Here is a 26,947-nt window from a genome sequence, read left to right on the forward strand (position 1 = left end):
ATTGAGTTGTTGGAGGTAATAACAGTGACCACCGTCTGTGCGTGCTGTGAGTTTATGCGCATGTGTAAGTGTTGGCTGAATTTGTGCTCCAGTCTGCAAACTTGTCTCTTAAAAGCCCCTAAAAAAATCAGAACTAAACACTCACCTTAAAATGTTACACAGTTAACAATCAAAGAGTCCAACACATAAAACAAGGCGCACAGCCGCACAGCACAAGCACACGTCCACGTGGGTGAGTCTGACAGCCGCACCGTCGGAGCCCCCAGATACAGGAAGAGGTGCCTCCTAATATCTCCTGTTTATCATCACACACACACACACAAATCGACTATTAAGATATTAGAGTGTACGAGTATGTACGAGTGGAAAACCATCAGTGGGCTGATGCAGGAAAGGGGCTCCTGTGGGGGGGGGGGGGGACATGGAAACTGATTAAGAGAGGGAGGGGGTGGGTTGGAAGTGTGCGATAAGAGGAGGAGAGATAATATTATACAGCTGCTAGAAAAAAGAGAGACAGAGAAGAAAAATCACATGAGAAAAGGTAAAAGGCCAAGATTAAATAAAGAGAGGAAGAAGAAAAGAATAGAAAGAACATGTAATAGGAAAGAGGAAAGATACTAAAAAAAGAAAAAAGGGAGGGGAATGAATTAAGCCTTAAATTAGGATGTTTTCAGGTCGAAACAGGCCGACGACGGCGCCTGGAAGCGCTGCACGACGTCCTGCTCTGTGGGAAGTCCTTACACCGACAGAAACACCCCATAATCTCTCATCAGCTGTTAAACTTTTCACCGAAAACCAGCTTAATTTCTCAAATAGTGTCCACTCGGATATTCCTCACAGGTCCAGAAAAAATGTTGATAAAGCAACGCGCGCCGTCTGGAGCAGCGTGTGAAACAAAGGAATTCAGCCGAGAGGGCGGGACCACATCTCACTCAAGGCCTGCCCACAGGGAAATGACGTCACCGACACGCGTGAAAAAACTCACGCATGCGCACGAGGGTTCAAGCATGATTGGTGTAATCGCACATCATTCAAATCCATATAGTTAAAAAAAAATAAAAGGGTCGGTTTATTATCTAATAGACCTCGTATAAGCACGAAATCACAAATACAAAAAACAGTATTACCATGAAGACAAAACCTGCATTCATTTACGAGGCACAGACGACCCGTTTGAACTTCCGAGGTTCACACACACACACACACACACACACACACACACACACACACACACTCTAAATCATGAACCGCTGTCTCAATGGGAAGAAGTGATGTCACAATTTGCATAGATTTGTTTTTAAAGTTATTTCAACTTAACCAAAGTCATTTAACGAAAGAAGTCTTGTGTCATTAACGCAGTTGAAAGTTGAAATAACTAAGTTGAAATAACTTTTTAAAAAATCTATGCAAATTGTTACATCACTTTTTCTCGTTGAGACAGCGGTTCATGTTTTAGACCGTGGTAACATGAAAAAAAAGCGTGGCACTGGCCTGATAATTCAGTACAAATAAACATCTATTGCACCACTAGATGTCACTGTGACGTTTCAGACGTTACAGAAAACTAAATCTTTTTCCTGAATCGATAGTTTCACTTGATTCGATCTCGAGTATGAATCTCAAGCTCTAGAAATAAACTGACTCTGGATCTTGAGATAGCGGCACTAAAAACACGGCGGTTTTTCAACTTCTGATGCGTGTTGATGTGTTCATGTTGCTTTTTATGACAAATACAACTGGAACACCATTATGTAACCAGAAAAAGAAAGGTAGGCGGAGCCAGCACTTTACAAAAATCTGACTTTTGAATGTACAAGAGATAACACTGTTTCAGTTAGAACAGCACAAAGTGAAAAATATCTTGATTTAAATGTCATGTCAGGCAGGAGATTTTAAATCCTGCAGTGAATTTGAATCATTTAATCCAAACGATGGTCTCACTGAGTTTTATTCCCACTTTTCTCATCTTGTCCCTTATCTCCTTTTGTCAGTCAGTCCAGTTTTGATTAAAGGAGCAGAAGAGATAAAACACTGATACAAATCCAAGTATTTCAGCCTGTTTTAGTTTGATAAAGTCAGTGTGTCTTTGTTGTGGCCGGATCAGACAGAAAAGGCCATTTGACAGCAGAGGAGATGCTCTCAAAGACGAGCAGCAGGGAGACAAACAGATGGACGAGATGCGACGGCATACTTTGATTAATAAGCCTCAGATAAAGCAGCGGAGATCAAAGCTGGGCCACAAGTCCTTTTTCAGGCACGAAAAGTGTCTGATTATTGTCATAAAGCCGACGCTGAAGCATAAATCCACTATAAGGCAAAGAACCTGGATGGATTCAGACTAAAGTTCAAACACGACAACATCTTCACGCCACCGCAGCCGTCATTATTTACTGTCAGGTCGCCATTTACGTCACAGAAAGAACTTATCTTTAAATGTGTGAGCTGGGCGACAATATGTTCAAACTGTATCATACGTGTGCTACAAATATGGACAGACACTGTGACCAGTCATAGAAATCCTTTAAAGGGGTCCTGTTGTGTACAACGCTGCATATAATCTGTATTTAAGTGTAAATACTGTTGTGTTCCATGTTAAACATCCTCTCTAACACCTGAGACCAGGGGCCACCCCTGTGTTCCTGGAGGGCCCCTGCCCTGCATTTTTTCCACGTCTACCTGCTAAAGTCACACCTGATTACTTTTTAAAGTGGTGCTTTCCAGCTCTTGATTGGCTGAGCACACCTGATTGAGTTAATTGCCTGGGAGTGGAACAGGGAGAGTTAGAAAACACGCAGGGCAGGCGCCCTCCAGGAACACGGGTGGTGATCCCTGACCTTAGAAGCTACCCATGTTACAAGAGGAATTTAGGCCAGAAATGGTTCATTTTAGACAATGTGACATATGTCACAGAAGTGCAGATTTGATTCCTCCTTCCTCTCAGACACACCCGCTAAGCCTAGTCGTGGTCTGTGTAACGTGCCCACGTAGTCTGTTGGACAGAGAGGAAGAGATGCCCATTTTTAGACAGTCGAAGGGCGTGGCCATCAGCAGCAGCTCCAGTCTATTTAAAGCAACAGGCTTCCAAAAAAAAGTGATTTATTTGGTTTTTGAATCTGAAAACTGGTTTCTTCGCATACCTCACCTCACTGAACGTCACCTCATGGAAGAAACTGCTACAAGGTCCTACGAAGAAAAATAGTCATTAAAATGTTGACCAAAAAGTGATGTGTGTCCTCACATTAGCAGCAGATTGAGGCACAAAGAACAACAGGAGAGTACGAGAGAGAAGAGATGTAGAAAAAGAATGAAAACCAGTGAGTAGAAGGGGAAAGAGGAAAGTAAGAGAGTGACGGGTACATTTCTCTGCGTGTTATATTAATCATCATCATTTGGTCGATGAAGGTAAATAACTGTGGAGAACTTCTGCTGCGCTCAGCAGTTATTATTAATGACACCGTCAGCTCAGAAGCACTGGACTGATAACGACACATCTGCACAAACGCACGGCATGTTTTTCACATTAACCTACATTGATTATTGTTGCTGAAATGTGCTGAGGGCTGAACTGGATGCCCACAGGGTTTCAATGGAACCTCTGGATGTTAGAGGACAACCAACGGTTGAGTCCAGTGTTGTCAGAATGGAACCAAAAATCTAAGGGGCCCTGTAGTGACCATTTAAAGCCCACAGCACAAGTGCATTTTGGGATTGTCCAGATAAATGGGTGAAGAGTTGAGGTACCAACATGTGGACCTTCCTAGTCTGCACTGCCTCAATCTACCCAACTACAACTAGGTCACGCAAGTAATCTGTGACGGACTGGTGTCCCATCCAGGACGCCTTGTAGACTCTTATCCTCTTCACGCTATGGAAGCCGGAGATCCACATGGGCATCAACTGGCCTCTGGACCTATTCAGGACTTACTTCTTCTTCTTCTTCTTCTTCAACCCTACTTTGTTGGGCACATTGTCACATGTGTCACTGCCTTTAAGAAACAGCTGCCCCAGTCAGTGGCATGTTGTTATTTAAATGGCAAACTCAGAACTGAGAGGTTTTCTGGTGGGGAAAGGTTTCTGTATTCAACACATAGACATTTATGCTTCCACAACTCCCTGAGGTGACGCTGCTACACCTGCTCCTCTTCCTCCTCCGACTGGCCGAATCTCCTCCATCTCTCACCAGGCTCAGACTCCCTTAGTCCCTGGTTACAACACGGAACCAGATTCAGATGTTTCAGCTCTTTCAGTTTAGTTTTAGTGTCTTTTGTGGTCATATGAGAGGCGACATATGATCAGAGTGATGAGAAGAACACAAGCTGTTTCCCTCTTGAGTTCTCTCAGCTGAAGTACGTGACAACATTTACATCAAATAACGACCTCACAGTAGATCATAGACAGTGTTTGACTTAACTAATGAATGACATCATTGACAAATAATGGTTTCAGCTCTAATGCAGAGAACCTTCAGGTTCCTACGTCTCGCTGTCGCTGTCTGTATACTTGGAGCTCAGCGTCGATTCTGCTTCATGTCATGAGGTTATTCTCACATCTTTTTTATTTCACCACACTCCAGATTGACTGGGTGAAGAAACCACAGTGTTGTGATTTATGCCATTTGACAGTGTCTCAGCGGAGCTGTTTAATCATCCCCTATAAGAAACGGAAAATTTAAACATCTTGTCAGTGGAGAACAAAATAAATTAATGATTATGTGTAGACATTAGACAATGTCCCTTATTTTTCTAGAAACAGATCAAACTGGGATTTCCAAAAAGAGAAGCAGCGTCCAGCTGACAGAAAACAAAAGATGAATGAGGGAAAAATGGCCAGAGACGGAGGGATGGAGCGACTCAGATGGAGAGGGAAGATGTGCAGAAATACCACACTGATTAGCTGGAGTTTCTGACATTTAAATGGCAAGTTTACACAAAAAAAGTTTGTTTTGGAGGAACATTAATCACGTTGTTAATTCACTGGGAGCTGTGCCACGTAGCCACGGTGCCGGAGTGAGTAGCTGAGGGAGGCGCAGGCCGGGGAGAGGGCAGGAGTGTGGATTGATTGACAGGATTGTGTGTTAATGAGCAAAAAGGAACAACATCAAGACAAACTTCCCAAAACGCAGCAAACGCTGCTGAATGTTAAAGCAGTTGCTGATTTCTTTCACAAGGCTTCATGAATAAAACAGGTACCTTCAGAGAGTGATGGAGGTCCACAAACCGTTAGGTCCAATTCAGATATTAGATCTCACAAAGACAGACTCAAGTTATTGTCCATGTCTGACAATATAAAGAGATCTGATCGGATTGTATTTTATTATCCTGTGCAAAAAGGTAAAAACAAACTGTTTCCTTCTCTGTGGCCTGTATTCATCTGTACTTAGCTCCTTTTCTTACATACGCTCTAGAAATGTTCCGTAAATCAACCAAAATATCACAGACTGAGATATCTTGGTCGATTATTGGAACATTTGAGGGGAAGTGAGTTTTCAACATTCATCAATTTAAAAATCATTCCTTTAAAAAATGTAACTAAAACAAAAGTTTTGCCTCACTTTAACCATAACAATCACCTTAACCAGAACGGCTCAGGCCCTGTGTCCAGATAGTTTTTAAAAGTTTTATTTTTGTTTTTTGTTTTTTTGTTTGTTTGTTTCCGGCAGAAAAACACCAAGAAGCACAAACGCTTACAAAAAAAAGGTTGCACATAAATTGGTTTCTATGACAACAATAAACCACTAACAACTAGCTTATAACACATCATGATTAAAAAGTACTCACCCTCAGCAAGAACCAGACGTCTGCTCAGCTCATCTGCTAGCATAAATTAAATTTTTTTTTTCAGTTGTGATACATTTTGAGTGACAAATCAGCAAAAATAAACTCCTGCTCCTAGTTACCTAAAAAAGGGGGGCATCACAGCATCCGTCTGATGAGGTCAGGAATTTTCAACTTGAAAATGCTCGGAACGGCTGCACAAAAACAGGCACTCCAGCCTAGAAAATAAGACACTGGGTGCAGCACTGGGTGGTTTTTTTTTTTTTTGGTTTGTTTTGTTTTTTTTTTTCTGGAGGCTGCTGCATTTGCTTCATTCTCATTTAAAGCAATTGAAAAAAAGATGTTGGTGCCCAGAAAACAGACACAGGGCACAGGATTTGATGCTCCTGGATAGACAAGTCAGAGGAGCTCTGATACTGAGAAGGAGCTCAGCATCTGGAGGTTCTTTGGGTTCTCTGGGTGGGTGGAGATCCTGGGGATTGAACTGCCGGGATGAGCTGGATGATGTTCCTGTTGATAGAGATGTTTGAGGTCCTCCCACCTGAATAGCTTTAAGTATTATTTCCTTTTTAAGTATGCTGGAAGGCTGTGCACGGGGCCAACAGAAGTGTTCGTTCTTACTGTGGTTTCTGAGGCAGGAATCTGTGTGTTCGAGGTGTTGCTCATTGCCGGTCGAGACAATCTGCATGGCCTCATGTTCCACAGGTAAGGTTAATGACAGCAGAGTAGTACTCCTCAGCAGTACAGCTGTTATTAACGCTGCCATCTCGATCCATCTCGCTCCCTCCACGCCGCATGTCGGGATGCTCCCAGTGCTGGTAACGGGCGAACACGGCTCGCGTCGTCTCATTCCATCTGTTGAGTGCAGTGGCAGCCAGTTATATCAAAACTGACATGATGACGGGCAAACAAAAGTGCAGCGTCGATACACTAAATATGTATAACGCTGCAAGGGAAGCGGGCGGCGTGACGAGTATTGGGTTCGACGGCTGAGTTGTTAAAATCGGATGCAGCTGCTTTTGCAGGCAGCTGTATTTACACCTAATAATTTTATTTTGCGACAGTTCGTAGAAAGAAATCATTTTTACATTTTTATTTATTCAGTTTACTTTTTGCATGTAAACTCGTACCATCTGCTTCCAGGAGCTTTTACCCAAAATGATCTTGACAGAAGGGTTGAATCGGCCAAATATCGGTGAGGAAAAGTTCTCAGGGACACACTTGGCTTTTCTTTGATGTCTTTGAAGTTTGGGGGTGGGACAGCACCGACCACGAACAGTGTTTCACCGAAAGTTAACGGCTTCACCGCAGGCCTCTGGTGGCTCCTCTGGAACCACGTGGGAAGCTGAAACCCGTCAGCTGCAGGAGTCACGGGTAGCGTTTTATGACAGCTGTGTTAGGTGGTTTATGAGGCGGCAGCCTGCCATGTTATTTTAAGTGCGACTCTCACTTCAAGCTGTGTGCATTCTGTCTCAAGCGGAGTGACTCGCGACATTACGGCCATTACAGATATGACTGAATAATTGTGATGACAAAGACTCGGCCCGGACGGGGAAATTGGAAATTTAATGGAGAGATTCTCACGTATGATCGCCGCCGTCTTCTCCCGGCCTCACTCTTCGATCCTTCCTTTTTCCTCTCCTCCTCCTCCCTCATTCTCCTTGCATCCTTTTGTCTTTTCCCCTCTCACGCTGCTCGCCTGCCGTCTTTCCTCCGTCTCTGAGTCCTAAGTAGCCACAAATGGCCCCTAATAGCCTCCAATGGAGATGAATTGATCGTTGTGTGAACCGAATCGATAGGAGATTGCTTTTGCTGTACACAGCGGGATGCAGCGCAGGCAGGCGGCCTTAATTAAGTTAACAGCAAACCACAGAGGCTTCGGAGTTTTATTAGGGGACTAAAGTTTGCAATGATTACAGATTAGCACAGGAGTGCACTCATTAGAGCGCAGAGCTCCGCTCAGTGCCAAGACGCCCAATCAAGCAACGAGCCAAATGACGTTCAGTGTCGTGGCTCCTCCTCTTTTTGCAAAACTGCTCGTAAGTGTCATCGTTTCTATTCCAGCTTACACACAGACGGTGCAGTTTTGTGGAAAATTGGTTCATTAGGAAGAGTAAAACTCACAAATATTTATGATTTTAAGTAACAAATTCTTTAGAAATTGTTGTCGTTCCAGACTTTTATCTGGATCCTCTTTAAAATTGAGAGGAGCTCTAGTCTGGGATCACCCCGACCTTTACAGAAAATTTCACAAAAATCACCTTCTTAGTTACTGTCAGACATGTCAGGAACTTATATGTGGGCTTTCAAATTCTGCTGTTAGATTTGACCTTGAGTGACCTTGATGGTCAGAATTTAAACCATTCAAACTGTAATCATGAATCAAAATCGAAACCCCTTGTCCGCGTCGTACCACCTGGGTAATGGATCAAGTAGGGGGTCACCTGTTGGGGTGAAATATGGTGGGGTCCCGGTGGTCGCTATGGTAACCATGAAGGCCATAAATTGCCACGATGTCTGATGAATACAAAGTCACGTGGACCACTTGTTTTTGCTAAATAGTGGGAAGGTGGACAGGAACTTGTATGTGCTGTCATATTTGACCTTGATTAGTGTTGAAATTCACACTCAAGGTCAAGAAATGTTGCGTGTTGAGCATGATGGTGGTCATAGGTGAAAATGGTGGAGAATGGGGGGGGGGGGGTGTTTGTTTTTTTGGAACCATGTTAGTGCGTGTTCAAAAACAAACACTAACATGGGTTCTGAACTCAGATTTGTTGGGGGGGGGGGGCTGTTTTACTCATGAATAAATGGAATAATATAACGTGTCATGATGGTTGAACTAACTTTAAAAAGTCAGATTGACTAATAATCAGTGTCACATTAAGATAAATAAATAATAAGTTTTCATCCTGTGCATCAACCTTTTTAATGGATCCATCTTGAAATGTAAAATTTTCTGTACCAGAGATCATCAAGAATTTTGATAAAAATTGGTGGATTAGGTTTTTTTTTAATCCTGGTAACAGTCTAACAAATTTAATCTCCTGGGCAGGAAAACAAACAAACAACAAGCCCAACTGCACATTTATTTGGATTTTTTTCCCCCCAGATTTGTGTGGATGTTGTTTCGTGGTCGTGATGTTCAGTGTCTGACTCACACAGGGCTTCTGTGTGTGTGTGTGTGTGTGTGTGTGTGTGTGTGTGTGTGTGTGTGTGTGTGTGTGTGTGTGTGTGTGTGTGTGTGTGTGTGTGTGTGTGTGTGTGTGTGTGTTTTCAGTCTGTGTCATTCCGCCTCTGTTGTTTTCCAAAGTTTCATCTCGTCCCAGCTGCTGCTTCTCATTCATCTGACCTAATGTCCTTTTCTTTATCTGTCGCCCTTCTCTCTCTCTCTCTCTCTCTCTCTCTCTCTCTCTCTCTCTCTCTCTCTCTCTCTCTGTGTGTGTGTGTAATGGGGTAGGTAACACAATTTGATCACCAGTTTTTTTAAAGGTCACACAAACAAGTGAAGCTGTTGGCCATTGGGTGAGGGAAGGATGCAAGGAAGGATGGGATAGGGGAAAGAGGGAGGACAGCCAGGGAGACACAACGCGGAGGAGGAGGAGGAAGATGGAGAGGAGAGGTGGAGGAGGAAATGCTGCATGAAGAAATGAGAGCAGGTGGAGAAGAAATGGAGAGAGAGGAGTGTTATGGACAGAAGGTGGTGCAATGAAGAAGGGAGGAGGCGGATGAGGTAATTTGCTCTTTTATGACAAAACAGGTCTGGTAACAGATGAATGCATATTAAATATGTAGGAGAGGAGAAGAGGCGAAGGAGGAGAGAAGAAAGATGTGGGGAGTAAATGAGGAGATATAAGCAAAGTGATAAAAGAGTGGGCGGGAGAGGAGACAAGGGAAGGAGGGAGGAATTGAGCCAGTGAGGAAAAGAGGATGAACCATCTCTCTCTCTCCAGTCTCATATCTTAATCGCCTCCCCATCTCTTCTAAAATCCTCCTCAGATCTGAAGCATCTCAAGTGACATTTCAGCCATTTGTTCCCATGATGCTTCAGCACCGCTGAAGACCGCCAAACGCTAAGCGCTCTGATAGCAAACTAAAACTCACCAGACACATTCTGCCTCAGAAAAAAAAAAACTCTCTCGTGATGCTTTCCCTCCACGTTGGCAGGGGTCACGTCTTATCTATACTTCTTCTTCTTCTTTGTGCTGCCCAAACTCTGCTGCCCCCTGCAGCCTATGCGGGTATTACACCGAGTGGATGTGCTGCGTTAGTTATTGGCAACATGTTTGAAGAACGCTGGGAAAACAGCGGCATGAGGTCATGTGTTCAGATGAAGTTGTGTTGGGTCATTCAGAGAATTTCCAACATTAACATAAAAGACTAAAAATGAACAATTTAAGAAAATACTAGCAGAAAACCAATAACTCGGTATACTTAATAACCTGTTCAACCCTGTTCTTGCAGAACACCTGCATGTTTTCAGACGCTCTCTACTCCACCAACAGCTAATGACCGAATCTTCAGGACTGTCAGTCAAAGTCACATTTATTTCACAAGAATTCAAGAAAAAATTTTTCTAACAATCTGGAAAGACTTTAAATCACACATGAGCCTAAAGAACATCAACGACATATCTTTAATGTTGTGTTTCTTGTTTCTGCTGTTCTGAAACACACCACATTGTCTAAATGTGGTCGCTGCTGTTCCCTCATAGTGTGAGTGATCCTCCTCATCTGAGTCTCATGATGTAGTCAGTCATTTCACACAAAATCATTCCAGTGGAACCTGAGGATCCTCCAGAGAGATCTGGTACTAATGACCTCCAGTCATTGCTTCAGGTCACAGGCTAGAGTCCAAGTCTGACAACACACATTAAGACAGGAAGCACCAGGAGCCGAAAGATGTGGACCTTCATCCTCTTGCAAAGATATCACCAAACCCCTGTGTGCGGTATCTCCAGAAGATCTTTCTAGTTGTCTCTGGATCTCAAAGGCCGAGGACACAGACACATGAATGTTGCTGCTGAGTTAAGTGGATGTTTCTACAAGTTCAAAACTTTGACCACATACAGACACATGTCTGACACTGATTTGAGAAGATTATTATTATTATTAGTTTTCAAATTCTGGCTTCAACTTCTCATCTGATGGAGTACATTAGTTCATCACAGCAGAAGATGACATCTAAAGAATTTTAAATGTCAGGATGGAAAAAAAACTGCAGTCGTGTGTGTATCATTTCAAAATGACAGTTTGCACGACATTAAACACAAAAGATGAGAATATTTGCTGTCAGCAGCTGTCGTGGAACAAGCATCTTTGTGCGCTGTATCAAAGCTTGTTGCCGTAGCTCCCAAAGGACGCGATGAGCGAGCGTGAAGCTCCACCTGAACGGCACCAATGCTTTCATCATCCTCACGTATCACAAAGCTGCCATATCCACTAACGTGGCTGCTGGTGGCAGGCGCCAGTCTCGCTCTCCTGCAGCCTCAGATGTAGAACACCCTGGTGGTTTCACACCTCATCTTAAGCTTCTGTTATTGTAAGAATGCAAAGGATGCTGGGATTATTGTAGTTTTTTTTTTTTCTGTCCAACACAAAATCTGAACATCCTAGATTCTACCACCACATATCAAACATACGGAACAGCACAATTCCGAACAGGTTTTGTGTTGGATCATCATGTGTGATGTCATTTTTACATAGAATGCAGGTGTCAAAATCCAGCCCCTCGTCCACGTTGTGACACCTGGGTAACGGATCAAGTAGGGGATTGTCTGTTGGGATGACCGTTATAGTAACCGTGAAAGCCCAACAGGAACCCTGAACACGAGATAGCTAACAGGGCTGTGGTAAAACAAGAAGTCCTCAACGGCGCATCAGGCGGAGAAGGTGATAGGTTGTAACCCAACGCCTGTGAAGCCAGATGAAGGCTGCAGCAGGTCCTCAGACCAAGGATCTGTCAAGGAATGTATGTTTGTCACGGTGCATCAACATTCCCATGTTAAACAAACACATGCACGGATGTCTCTGGATCGATCCTGGATATAGAATGGAGGCACCACTGAGGGATTGCCATGAAGACAGGGTGCAGACAGGCTGGCTCAGCGGGTGTGTAAGACAGAACTAGCAGGCATCTAGATATGGAGTTTAGTGACGCATCAGTCACAGATGTTTAAAACAAGCTGTTTGATGCCTAAATTTTAATTATCGTAGGTTTTGTATATGCGAGATCCTACCTACATATTGTTCAGCTGGAAAAAACAAGTAAGTCCAGATTTTCTATAGTGTAATCAGTCTGTTGTGGCAACGGTGAAGCAGCCAGGAGAAGAAGAAGTTTCAGCACCATCTGGGCAGGTGTGTTTCAGCGAGCCTTCATCTGTTTTTAGTGTTAAAATAAGCACCTTGGACAGTTTTAATTGTTGAAAAGAGAAAAATCCACCATGAAAATGTAACATTTTCACCGTCAGGTGTGTGAGTGGAGCAGGTAGACATAAAAGCATGTAGAGGGCAGGTTCTCAGCAGGGTTATGGGCTGATGAACCCGTCTGTGTGCACTGATGCCAACATTTTATGGAGGAGGCTGTTGGATTCGTGAAGACCTTCAATTTCTTGATCTGATGACAGGACAAAGGTCTGAAGTCCCCACAGACACTTCTTGGTTGGTGTGACGTCTTTGAGGAGATATGTCATCCACAGTGAGATGTTCCACATAATGTCTGAATCCAACCTGTGGGAGGATCATGTGGTGACTTTGGTGTTTGCAGAAGACCAACATTCAAGTCCCCACAGGAAAGAGTGGACAGGAATAAAAATCTCAGTCTGACCTCTGACCTCCATCAACACACGGACCAGCAGGAACCGGTCATCTACAAGGTCGAGATGAGCGTGGATCTCGACCATTCTGTGCTACGACAGGATCAGGGTTAGCTACAGCGAGCAGCCTTATCTTTATCAAAGATCTCACTCTGTCAGAAAATTTTTTCATGAGATGCATCTCTCCTGTTTGTTTGTTCAACTTGCTTTAACCTGCGATAAAAGCAGCCGGTCACGTTCATTAAAATGCATCATCGTGCCACCAGTACATGTTGTCAGATGCTTTTACAGCCTGTCAGTCAGTCAGCGTGTGGTTGCCATGGTTACCGCAGAAGGATGCTGTCTGAGCGCTGTTTATTTTTTTTAATCAATCTTTCTAACAAACCACCAAACAGATGCCGCGGGAAAGTAACCTCTGCACCGCCGCTAATTATCAGGAGTTTCTGCAGCTGAGCCGTGTGACGGGAAGTTCACTTGGAAATCTGGTGAAGAGGAATAGATGGGCTGCTTCTGAACGTTGGTCTTTACTGGCCACCGTACTCAGAACAGGTTTTGCTGACTGACTCTTACGGTTGTAAACATGGAGATGAATCAATATGAGTGTTACATAACCAACAGTGTCCAAACAGCCTTTCTCTTTCTGTTAAATTGTGCTTTTTTTGTTGTGTGTGTGTGTGTTGTGTGTGTGTGTGTGTGTGTGTGTGTGTGTGTGTGTGTGTGTGTGTGTGTGTGTGTGTGTGTGTGTGTGTGTGTGTGTGTTTTATTTTTGCTCGTCTCAGCTGGAGTGAAGGCTGTTTATATTATTGGTGATGAAAGAGGGGCCCCCAGGGGCCCCAGTAATGGGCTTCCAGGCCCTGCCTCCTCATAATAGCCTGTGTACAAGAGACAGCGAGGCACAATTGGTTCACTATATAATTGTCAGTGTGTGGACACACTTTTACATAATACAAATGATGCACAAAGAAAGAGGGGGCGGAGCCATGGCACTCGCTGTGCACATCACATAAAGGGAGCTGCGGTCCAGCTGAGCCCAGCGTGTACAATAACAGCAGGTGCTGTCAAGTGTGAGCCCGACTGACCTGCCCTGACACGGAGACACACACACACACACACGAGTGGATGCACATGTTTCAATGCACGACACACGTTTACCTTCTTACATTCATTAAAAGGTTATTTATGTCACAATCACCGGGCCAGCAGCCTTTCAGCGCACTAGATTTCAAGCTGTGAAAGACAACGCAAAGGAAAAATAAACTAGAATGGGACTCGGAGTTCACTCTTCTAATAAAAACAACCGTAATGACCTTTTAGTAACCAACAGAAGGCCTTGAAAAAAATTTTTTTTTCATCAACCTTGTTTGTCAGTTTAACATAAAATATATTTGTCAAAGGGCCCCTACATGTGTTTGACTTGAAGGGTCTCCTGCCGACTCTACTAAGAACCTCCCTAGTTTAGGCAATGCTTTAAAAGGTAATAATAGAATCATTTTTTTCAAACTATTTGTGGCTCATAAAATTTGTCTTTCAAGCTTGTCATCCAAACCTATTCACACAGTTTGAGTTTGAGGTTTCTAGTAAAAAGCCAGTGGTTTTGTTTAATTGACGTGTTTATTGAGGTTGTTGTTGGTTTTTAATGGGGTGGGATAGATTTTGGTGTCACCTACATAGTTACAGCAAAATTATTGTTTTTTTTTTGTTTTTTTTTATGTTTTGTGCCATGAACAATTTGAATCGGTGAGGACTAAGAACTGGGCCTTGAGGAACTCCAAGTCATCTTTTATTCACTCACATTTGCAGTTAGTAAAATCTGGAATTCAATCCGATTGAATCTCTGGAGAGATCTGAAAATGTCTGTGCACCGATGCTCCCCATCCAGCCTGATGGATCTTGAGAGGTGCTGCAAAGAGGAATTGACCAAACCACCCAAAGATAGGTGCACCAACCTTGTGGCATCATATTTGAGAAGACTTGAGGCTGTAATTGCTGCCAAATGTGCAAACTTATGTGAAAATTTATGTACATGTGATTTCTTGTTTTTTTTGTTTTGTTTTGTTTTTTATAAATTGGCAAAAATAAAAAAAACTTTTTGTTGTCATTATGGGGTTTTGTGAGTGGAGTTATTGTGAGTGGAGAAAATTCATTTACTCTATTTTGGAATAAGGCTGTAACATAAAATGTGGAAAAAGTGAAGTACTGTGAATACTTCCTGGACACAATGTATCTGGGTTCTTGTTGATAATAATTCTGTTAATAATGACATGTAGCGGTGCAGTGTGTATGCAGGATTATCATGCGGTGAACTGTCTCTGTGTGTGTGTGTGTGTGTGTGTGTGTGTGTGTGTGTGTGTGTGTGTGTGTGTGTGTGTGTGTGTGTGTGTGTGTGTGTGTGTGTGTGTATATATACACCTTTGGCTGTGAATGGCTGCCGTGTTGCCATATGGTCTCTCATTGGGACTCTAAAATCAGTCATCCAGAAACGTGGGCGGGTATGTCAGAGAGAAACGAGGGCAGAATAATGGATAAAACCTCTATTTTCACAAACAGATTTCAACACTCATCTCGAGACCAACCTTGATCTCCAGATGTTTCAGATGCAACTTGTTCTCTGATCATTCTTTCAGTTAGTCAGTTTTTCTTTTTTTCTGTTTCTTTCTTTCCTTTACATCTTCTTTGTTTCCTTACTTTATTCTGTCTTTTCTTGGTTGCTTGGTTCGTATTTAATTCCTTCTTTCCATTTTCCCTTAATCCAGTCTCTCTTTTTTCCTTCCTTCCTTAATTTATTCATGCTCTTTCCTTCCTTTCAGTTATTTTCTTTATCTCCTTCCCTTTTGCCCTTCTTCCTTTCATTATTTCCTTTTTCTTCACCTGTTCCCGTCGTTTTTTCTTGTGTTAATATATTTAGTAGTTCCATATCTGTGCAGACTTCATTAACCATCTCAGCGTGAGGCTTCAGTCACTGAATGATAATGAACTCAACACACACACACACACACACACACACAGGGATCTATAGCCGCGATGCACAGATAATTAATTACATTTTGTTTTCATAAAATTCTAAATGACGTGTTTAACCTCACACATTCTGCAGCACATCATCACGCCAAACAGTCAGTTTTGCAGTGCAGTGTAAAAATAACACTGCAGTGAGTGCGTATGGTCCACTTTAAGACTTTTAACTCTGTCATTATGTAAATTAAACATTAACGTCGATCAGAGTGATTTCACACTTCCAGGGAGTTAATTTAACACTGCAAAACTGTGACAAACTGTGTAGACGAAAGCTTTATTTGAGCTTCCTCAAGTCATCCATAAAAATGGCGCGGTGATGATGACGTAACGCTGTTGAGTAGAGGTGGAGTTTGGAGTTTGAATGTCTTTTGCGATGTTTATAGTTGTTGCCTTGTTTCTCACGCCGAACCGTCGTCTTCTTCCTCTCATCAGGTCAGCGTGTTGGAGCGTCAGGTGATCGACTTCCTTGGTTACCAGTGGGCTCCCATCCTGACCAACTTCCTCCACATCATCGTTGTCATCCTGGGCCTGTTTGGCACGATTCAGTTCAGACCACGATATGTCACCGGGGTGGGTGAAGAAACTCAACATACAGCTGTCTCACACTTCACGGCTTTATTCCGACATGAGGAGACCTTTGTATAACTATCATGTAGCAGTAGTTGCCATTTCCAAATAAGACATTGATACTTGTCAAAGTTTGTCATGACAGAAAACGTTAAAGTGTCACATCCACTCCACGGAACCTCTCACAGGCTAATGTTCTTGTTCTTGATTAAGGTGCCGACATGTTACGAGTTCATTCCCTCATTTTAGTTTTTCTGCTATGAAGATTGATCAACTTCTGCAGACTAGCAGGCTCTGCAGAAATGCTCAGTTTGTGAACTCTAACCACAGACTTGTGTTGTGTGGGCCGCCAGAAGAGGAGGTACTGCTGGCCCACCACCAGAGGGTGCCCTGCCTGAAGTGCGGGCTTCAGGCACGAGAGGGCGCTGCCGCCTCACAGGAACAGCCGAGGCGACAGCTGTCACTCATCAACTGTGACAGCTGTCACCAATCATCTGCACTTCACCCCGGATAAAAGCAGGATGACACCTCCACCACGTCGCCGAGATATCGTTCTTCTACGGAGGTAATACTCTCAGCCTGAATATTCCGATATTGATTCCAGTTGATACATTGTTGCAGCTGTCTCCCCGGAGGACCGGCGTGGGCCGCGACTGCTTCGCTCTGCTTTCCGCCAGATAAGTGAATAGACAGACGCTGCACGAGTGTGTGTTAGAGGTGGAGGTGGAATTCCCACCGTTGTTGTTACTGGGTGTACACACACCCACACTTGACTGTCTTTGCTCTTCGCCAGCAGTACCAGATCCGACACGCAGAGACGGTGGCCACCTGAGGGACTCGGGACCTGGCGGCTCCAGTATCCTTCGGGTTCGGTGGCGGAGGAAATCGTGTGGTTCCGGTTCTTCTCTAGACGGACGTCTCCTATCGTCGAGCCTGCCCACATGACACCTTTATCCATTGACTTTGTATTTATTCTATAATCTGCTGTGTGTGGTTGTGGCATTCACAACAGTAAAGTGTTCAAATTTAACTCCTTCTATTGTCCGTTCATTTCCGCCCCCTGTTGTGGGTCCGTGTCACTACACTTTCACAACAACTTGTAGTTTCCCTGAGGTTTCAGGTAAAGTCTTGCAGGCTACTGTCTACAAAACGTCCCAAATTAAATGTAGCCAGGCTTGAAGATCAGACTGTTTCATTGGGGTTTGCAGGAAATCTGGCTGGAGGACTTCCAGAGAGAACAGAAGTGTTGACCTGAATGGAATGTGGGAATTCTTAAGTCCCTGAAAGTTGCCAGGGATTATGTTGAAGTCCATAGAAGGAAGTCTTTCCTATCAGCAGACACCCTTAATATCACCCAGAGGAGATGTGGTTCATGGCTCGATGGAAAGACCAGACTGCACAAGGAGCTGAGAAAGCGGGCTGTGACGGCCCTGATGGTAGGCAAGGAGGCATTTATTAGAGGAAACTGTGATCAGGTGCCACACCGTCTGTGGTCTAGTGACCCTCAGCCTGACTACAGGAGGACTTGAAGCATACCATTCCTCCAACCAGTCATGACAGGTGACGGCTTGGTCCTGATCATTCCCTCTGCTGTTGTGTCCTGAGGGGCTGACTACTTTGAGCAGTTGTACAAGGCTGATCTTCTTGCATCATCTCTAGTACCAGGGTTCTGGTGGCTGATTCTCTGGTGAGCTGTGAACCACCAAACATTAGTGAGACTGCAAAGAACGTAAAAATATTGAACGTCAGGAGGAAAGACCAGGAATCTACAGGGTTAAAGCAAAACTCCTTCAGGCACTGGGCGACAAGTGTCATCTCCACAAACTGGAAGAAAGGACTTGTTGTCCCGCTCTAGAAAGAAAAAGATGATCTCTGTGATTACAGTAACTACAGTGGTATTACATTGCCCTCTTTTCTGGGAAAGGTACTTTTTTCCCTCATCTCAGTGGTTACTGATATATGAGTGGTGGACACTATTATTGTGGTGGACACCTGTTACCATGGCAACCTTTACATTTCTTGATAAATTGTTCCATTAGAGTCTGTACACAAAACATCTAGACCTTCCAAAGAATTTGGCACCAGGTTTAAGAAGGTACAACCGGCGATTCCTGTGACTGCAGTGTCGATGAAAATTTCTATTATCGATACATGTAATGAAATTCAGGGTTAACTGTTACATAAATGTATATCTGAAAAGGGTTATTCAGTCCTCACCTCAGGCCCTTCTAGCTCCAGAACCACATATAACAGTTTAACTGATCTTCTCTCTACAGATAATGTACTTCATGATTCCTTGTTCATAACCTAGAAAATGCACTTTAAATAGCAAAGCTGCATATGCAATAAGGATAATGACCCAACCTTCATTAATTATTGAAAAAAGCCTCACGCTGGAGCTAAAACTGCAAGAAGACTGTCGGTTTGATAATTTATTATGCATACATGTAATGGTTGTAACAGAATGGGAGAACCTCAGGAAGTGCGTGCGATAAATCAATTGATGCTTCTGAAAGCTTTTATAAGTTTATCCACTCTAAAAGCCACTGCAATGTCTCCAAACAACATTTCCACCATTACGCATCCCGTCCTTCCCAAATCACTCCATTCCCGCGCTCCTGCGTGTGCGCACGGATTTATCATTCATGCCCTCATTAATCCGAGTGAGTTGTCGTGATCTGTGAACATACTTTGATTCACTCAGGGATGCAAAATATTTGCTCCTGTAATTTCTGCAGATAATTTGTGATGCGCTCAGTTTTGAACATGGACTCGCACGTTTTCACAGAACACAAGCCGTGTTGACACTGCTGAGGTATCAAGAAGAAGAAGAGGCGAAATAAAGACTGAGACACACAGAGCAACAGAGAAAGACGGAGATGCAGAGACAGACAGACAGTTGTCCAAAGTCTGTGTCATCAAACACAGCAGCTTAGACCCCCCAGTGTGATACCATTTGGCACAATGTGGAAAAAAATCCACACAGGGCTCAAAACAGACCTTTATTCCTGAATTTCTGTATTTTTTGGTTCCATTAGGAAGCTACTCGTTTGATGATTTTAGTGAATTCACTCAGATAAATCAGTAATAAGGGTCTTTGTTGTTCCCTTTGTGCCTTTGAGCGCCATCGTTGTAAAATGAGTCCCCTTCTGATGGAAACGTGTGTTAGAAATGCAGTCATTTGATTTTCTGTTCCACTTATTTCACTCTGCATGTGGACGTTTGATTATTAAAAATTCCACACTGACAAGAAGTGACGGCATCACCAAGATCTCAGCCCTGCCTCTTTTTGATGTGACCTCCTCCTTTAAGTATGCAGGGGTCAGGGTTCAGAGGTTCATGGTGTCCTGCTGTGATTTTGTTTTATCTGCATGTTGAGAACATTAAATGTGAACCCTCCCAGTGGTTTTTCGATCTCTCTCTCTCTCTCTCTCTCTCTCTCTCTCTCTCTCTGCAGTATGCAGCGTGGCTGGTCGTCTGGATGACCTGGAACGTTTTCATCATCTGCTTTTACCTGGAGGTTGGAGATCTATCCAAAGTAAGAATACATTTCCTACAATTATTTCTCCTTCCTCCTCATCTATTCTGCACTTGTCTGGGTAAAAATAAAAAAAGGATTTATCCTCAGAATTCATTATTAATGCAGTCACAGGGGAGAAGTTTGAGTTGATCCTCTAATTCTCACCAGCTACACACTGTGACAGTAACTTTGACAGTGTCGCGGTCTGTTAACCGGCAGGGCAGACATTATGAAATCTACAGCTGATTTATCCAGTTGCTTCCGAAACGTCAGCTCTAAGAGTTGTGCACCTTACGTCCGACTCACATGCACTTCTGTTGTCATCCTATGATTTATATGTGGTTGTGATAGAAGCTTGTGGAAAATGCAGTTTTGACTCGTATTTATGTCGTACCACCACCACGTATCCAGGGCCACGTCTGTATTATCACTCAGTGTTCCAAGACCAAATGGGGCATCATTTCTCTAGAATTCATCTCGGGGGGGGGTGTCCTAATCAGGTGTTCAAGCCACTTCAGCAGAACTTTCAGGCTAGAGCAGCATGTCTTCTATGAGCTCCTTCCAGATGTGTGATGTCTTCATCTTTCATTTGTGATTTTTGTGTAGGTTTTTGTTTTCATGATCAGCTTTGTCTCGTCTGCCTGTCTGTGATGATTCATGTCTGTGCCTGTCCTTGTCTTCTGTCTCTTTCTTGTGACCATTCCTGGTTTTGGGTCTTTGTGTTGTTATTGGTCTGTCCTTCTTGTGCACTTCCTGTTTTATTTTGTGATCACCTGTTCCTTGTGTGCTTCTGTAGCTTTCTTCCTGTGGCTCTCCTCAGCTGATGACCCTCACCTCTCCTATTTGTGTCATAACCTCCCTGTGTATTTAAACCCCTGTGTTCCTCTTAGGCATCACCTGAATGTTGTGTCTTCTTCTCGTCTGATGTTTCTTGTCTTCCCTCTTGCTGCCTTCATGTTACTGAACCTGATTTTTCGTATTATGTTTTTGAGATTGCCTACTGTTTCTTGGACACTGTTGCTAGGTACCATTGGTTGCCTTTTGTGTTTTGACCTTGACTTCTGTTTCTTTGGATCATCCACCTGCCAATCCCCTCATGAACACTGTCCTGTCATGTGTACCGACCTCTGAAATGACCCTGGTTCTGACAGTAAAGCCTATCTCCGTGTTGGGGTCTTCAACCATCCTCCCACTCGTGACACTGTCGTTCTCACATTCTAGTTTCCTTTCACTCATGAAGCAGACCTCAACACACCTGATCTTCTTCACGAGTGGCATCGAGTCATTCTTAATCCGGGGAGTCCAGATAAAATTGTTCTGTAGCACCAGAGACTCTTTAGAGGCGGTGCTGAATTTAACAATCAAACAGTATAAACTCCAGCTGCTGTTTCTGGAGTACCTCCTGTGGATAATCCATCAGCTTCACATCCGCGATCACACTGAAGCAAAGCCAGAATGGAATATATGTGCATCCAACATTCATATCGCATCAGCAAATATACGGCCAGCGATTAGCGAGTGCTCCCGCCGTGATTAGCATCGCATTACTGTCTTTTCTGACTTTGTTTCACACCCAAATGCCATTATGTTTTTCACACCTGCCCCAAAAAAATCAGCTAAAAAGTGGACTCAACCAGCGTTTGATTCAACCAGAATTCACACATCTGGAGTGAAAACGCCCTCAAACTCAGCAGCTTAATTGGCTGATATTGTTCAGCTAGTTCTCAGTTCCCTGTGGTACTCAGGTACTGTTCAATACTCTCACCGCCTGCCTGCTCCCAGAGGTCTACAGTCAGTCAACAGTTGTATAAAATCTCTACACTTTCTGTCTGGAAGCCTACAGCTCCATCGATCTGTATTTTTAATGATATTTCCACCTCTGAGGCCGACGGTTACAAAAAAACTGAGGGAAGTGCAGTTCAGATTCAGTCTTTAGCACATGGAAAAATTCAAAGCAGACAGACAGATTTTTTTTTTGTTAAAAAAAAAGGCCCAGAGGTTAATTAAATATCATAAGATTGAGTTCATACTCCGACTTTATCATTTATATTCTGTTATAAAATGTTATGAGGCTAATAAAATCTTTAATAGTTTATTAGGGAAAAAAAAAGCCACATTGGATCGGCAACACGTCTGCTTTCAAACAAGGTGAACCAGCAAGTTAATTAACGACATCTTATCAGTCGAACAATCAGAGGGGACCAGATGCTGAACAGCTTGTATTTATGACCAGAACGGTTTTTATGTGCCTCGCACAAGGCCGCGGCAACCTTGACCCACTTACTGGGGGAATGGGAAGCCAGAAAAACCCACGTTACCGGGCCCTGCCTCACCAGCTGCTGTGTGAGATACGAATCCATCACCTGCCCCCTCGTTCCGGGGGCACTTTTTTTTTTAACTGACCTAAAAGATGTTATTTTGTATTTAAAGAAAGTTTGTTTCCACCCAAAATTTGTATTGTAAAGTCTTTGAAAGTGCACAACTCTCTAAAATAAAACAGAATTACTGTATATGTGCAGGTTTTTTGGCGCTGAATAGAGAATTATATGTACAGTAGGATACCAGCTTCAGTCCTCCAAGATTACTTGACCTGGATTTGGACTCCAGTTCAAGAGTTTTTAATGAAACATTCTTTTACAGTTGCAACAGTTGAGCATTTTAAACTCCTCAGTCTCTTTGTTGATGATGTCTGGAAGAACTAAAATGATTTCTTGATTCATTCATTCATTTTTTGCCTCATTGCGGTGACAGTAAACCAAGCATCTCTGTTTACACTTCCCAGTCCTCGACCAAGTCCACTAACACTTCTTTGGGGATCATAAGGAACCCCCCAGGTGGAAAGTATAACCCCCCTGGCGTGTCTCATCCCTGGGGTCTCCTCCTAGTTGGACATGCCTGGAAGACCTCTCGAGGGAGACCACCTCAGGGCATCACCACCAGATGCCTGAGCCACCTCAGCTGGCTCCTTTCGGTGTAAAGAAACACTGTCATTCTCACCCTGTTGTCTACAGAACTGGATTGTTGATCTTTTAATCACTTCTTTACATTCAGACATTGGCTCATTGTGGGCACTTTGACTTTCTTCAATAATTTTACTCCAGTCAGTTTAAAAAAAAATTTGCAGCTTAAGCATCACCTGGGTTGAGTTCAGGTTTGGGTCCAAATCTGGATTAATATGTGTAGATGGACAGAACAGTCTGATTGCTCCTCCTAGGGTCCTTCATGTGGTAGAAGTTTTAGAGCTTCAGATGCATAATTCAGAGGTCAGTTGGAGGGCAGAAGACAAGCTTTCCTCCTTATGCCCACCTGTCTTCTTTGTCGTCACTGAGCCACCTGAATGAAAACAACTGCTTTGTATTTCATAAACGGAGTGATTGGATACTCTACAGGTCCTGAGATGAAAATCTGTCTCCTTCTATTTCTTGCACTTTCTTCCTGCTTCCTCCTGCAGCAGCCGCTCTTCATATATCTTGCCCCTTTTCTGCCACTCAACCTATAATCAAGTCTTTTTCACGCTATTTTGCAGAGTGTCATGTTTCTTTCACCCTCTCTTTCTCACATTCTCACCTCTTCTTCTGCATCGCTCTTTTCAGCAAATGCTTTCCTGTCAGGAAGCTATTTGTGGTCTGTGCCGATCCCAGGTTAGAGGATTTATGTAGTGGTCAACACCTATTGCCAATTTAATACTTTCTGCACCCAGATTGTTACTTTGGGGGTCACTGGACAAAAGTGGTTGCGACGAGAGTCCATTTTTCTTCATTACGGAGATCTGACGCCTTTCAGCGAACCCGAGGCCGAAAAGCAACCCGACTTTGATTTATGTTATCAGCGAACGTTGAGTTTGTATTTTCAGGTTTGACATACGTAATTGTCGAGTGGTTTGACTGCGTTGCTGTACAGACATTAGAAGGCTGATCAGACTGTCAGGGAGATAAGTGAATAAATGAAGATCATTGAATTTCATATGTCTGAATGTTGCACCATAACAACTGTGCAAGAAAACAAATCAATTCTGTGGATGATGACTGATGTGTTTGTGCAGTGCATCACTCTGAGCATGCACAAACACTCCTCACACATTATTTAGTCAACAGTACACCGACTAGATTGCAAATACTGTCGTCGTTTTTGCAGCACAGCAGCAAGTGATTACCAAACACAGTTTGGTCTGGATCTGGATGGGGATCCAGTAGATTGGTGCCCCATGGTGGAGTTAATAAACTGATTCCACAGAGGTCTCTTGTCATAAAGTAACCTAATGTGGTGACACGTGGGTCTTTTCAGAGTCTTTGTGTTTGATGGGGCTCTTCTATCCCGTGTGTATCTTTGCTTCCGTCAGGCCCCTGTAGAGCTGCACAGCTGAGATAAGGTGTGCAGCCCGTTTTGACAGTAATTTGAGTTTAAGCCTGAGATTTATTCTGTATATATCAGTCTGTCACATTGCCATCCTCACTGTCACTCCTTACTGCAATATCTAATACAGCAGCAATGCCATAAAATTCATCTTTAAAAAGATTTCTGATGTGGCATCTCTGACAGAATTGGAGAGGAGCCTGAAGAGAGATAGAGAGAAAGAGAGAGAGAGAGAGAGAGAACTGTCATCATGTTGCAAACACACACAGACTCACATCCACACCAGCTCTGCCCGTCGTCCACTGTGCCACATAAAAGATGCAGTCGTCCTCTGGGCGTCAGATGACGTACAGATATAGACACATAGATACACAAGTGGACGGTGCTCAGCTGTCAATCATCCACTGAGGCTGTGGGGGCGGAGCAGGAGGGTATCCTGCACACTATTTTTTTGCATGTATCTGCTTGTGTGAGTGTCGGAGAGACTGTCGGGTTTTATCAGTCAGAGTAGAACAGCAGTCTGGTCTCTTTCCTGGTGCGTCAGAACACTGACGCTTTGTCAGAGCCTTCAGGACGTGTAGGTGGACAGGACATACACAGACTGACTGATTCTCTTCAACTTTTGTGAATGTCACCAAAACTAACCCTAAACCTTCACCTTAAACTTAATATTAACTGTCACTCCAACCCTGAGCTTCACCACAGAAGAGGAGGACGTCACGATGCCCTCATCGCACAGAAAGCAAATGAACCCCCCCCCAGTGTAAGAGTGTCAGAGTTACTAAAAGTGGGTGCTGCTGTATTTCCAACCCTTGAATGCCCCACAAGCTTGCACAAGCAGGGTGCACGGCGAACCCGCTCGTGTCAGGTGCGTCTGAGTGCTGCACTCTTTAATGACCAGAAATATACTGCACTTGACTTTGAACCAGGTTTTATTGTGATCTAGTTGCAGATGCTATCTGGCTCCACAAGATATTAACAGACCAAAACCTCATCTGACCACACAACATTTTTAGAGCCACACACCCACTTGGTTGCACACACGAATGAAATTCTACAGGAAATTCAACGTGAGTGCTAAGTGTAAAAAATAAAAATAAACTTTGGATTCAAACTTCCCACTAACACTGACATTTTGCTGTGTTGAAGATAGGGCCCAATCCTGCAGCAAGTCACAACATCACTACGCTTTAGGCCCCGTCCATTTCACTAGACCACAGGACGTCTGCTTCAGACAGACGATGAGAATATGACATTTTGTTATATAAATCCAAAAGTAACTCAGTGTCGTCTTCAACGGGGGAGGAAGAAAAACTGAGAGGGAGAGAGGTGAAAAAAAGGATGAGGGCGAAATAAATAGAAGCAGAGAGAGCGAGAATGGAGGGAGGCAGGTGGAGATAGGAAAACTCTGAGGAAATCAAGGCTGCTTATCTGACAGAGTGCAGAAAGAAATAAAATACGACCATTTCATATCAGCTTCATATCGGCATCAGCGGCTGGTGTTTGGAGTTTTTTTACTGCCTGAGAGAGTCGAGAAGAAATATGACAGTAAATCAAACTGCAAACCTCCCAATTCATCCCTGGAGAAAATAAAAATCAGATTGCTGGAGCAAGTTTGAATGTTAATAATCACTTAATTTTGCTGCCTTGGAATTCACACGGCACCAACTAGTGAGAGGATGTTAAACGTTCAGTTCATGATGCATCCCATCTTTTGATCAGTGAAAGCATTTGTTGAAATCACTGCAGGAGATTTCCTTTTTTCATGAATGCAGCTCTGGTGGGGGGCGGAGGGAGCAGTTCCTCCAAACAGTTCTGTCACGTTATCTTTGAACTGATGTTAAATCATGATTTGATTGTGTTATCATTGCCGTTTGCACATGAAATGATAAACAACTTTCACTGAAAACACAACACGCTGATTGAATATAGATCATGGTAATATGCTTAAATTCAGTGGGTCGTCTTGTCAATAAGTCAATATTTTAACATATTACCCATTCCCAATATTGATTAAAAGTGAACTACATCACCTGTTCCACACCAACATGTGACACAGTAAGTAACATGATGCTGCCATTCTTAGTTTCAGAGTTATTGTGCCTGTGGATTCACTCACTCACTCAGATTACTGCATACAAGCTGAGCGAAACGTGTGAATGTTCAAAGCGTCGTGCATGTGCAGGGCTTGTTTTGGGATGGAGTTGAGCCTCTCTGGCTGTTCAGGGATCAGCGGGGGGCAGCAGACTGCCACATCGTGACCGTAGTTTCCAGCAGCACTATTGACTGTTCTGCTTTTATAAACTAAATAAGAAAAACAGAGACATTTCAAAAGAGCCCTTTTTCACTTGGGACTGGGAGACAAAGAAAATACAGAAGTGGGAAACTGAAGGAAATTTGTGGTGGTTGCTGGGGGGTGGGGGGGGGGCTGAGACAAACGGATGTGCTTCAGTGAAGCATTACGAGACAAAGACCTGAGAACAGGAGCGTGTTCACAAAACACTAAAAATTATACAGTGACTGTGTGAGGAGGAGAAGTGAAGCGTGCAGGTGCAAATATTAATATAACATAAGCGATGTTCTTCCTGCCAGCGGCTCCTTCATCACCACACGTTAATATTACAGCCTTAATTCATCATCCTGTTGAAGTGCTGAATATCAACAATTATTTCAAAATAACTCCCTTAATGCAGCTCCTCTTTCTTTGTAAGTTCAGTGTAATTTGAGTTTTGCCTCATTTGCACAAGTTCTTAACATGAACGTGCTTCTTGTCGCTGGATAAATGAGTCTGACAAAACCATTTATGTATATATTGTGTGTGTGTGTGTGTGTGTGTGTGTGTGTGTGTGTGTGTGTGTGTGTGTGTGTGTGTGTGTGTGTGTGTGTGTGTGTGTGTGTGTGTGA

The 26,947-nt window shown here is 43.4% G+C and overlaps 1 protein-coding gene across 1 annotated transcript in view; it reads left to right on the forward strand.

The window, feature by feature from the left end:
* Window positions 1–26,947, forward strand: part of nkain2 (sodium/potassium transporting ATPase interacting 2) — a 73,517-nt gene that overhangs the window by 21,408 nt on the left and 25,162 nt on the right. The window contains exons 2-3 of the mRNA XM_034162261.1: window positions 16,036–16,173; window positions 19,628–19,708. Coding sequence (XP_034018152.1) covers window positions 16,036–16,173; window positions 19,628–19,708 — 219 coding nt within the window. The remainder of the gene's footprint in view (window positions 1–16,035; window positions 16,174–19,627; window positions 19,709–26,947) is intronic.

The sequence above is a fragment of the Thalassophryne amazonica genome, chromosome 21 (assembly GCF_902500255.1).
Source record: "Thalassophryne amazonica chromosome 21, fThaAma1.1, whole genome shotgun sequence".
NCBI lineage: Eukaryota > Metazoa > Chordata > Actinopteri > Batrachoidiformes > Batrachoididae > Thalassophryne > Thalassophryne amazonica.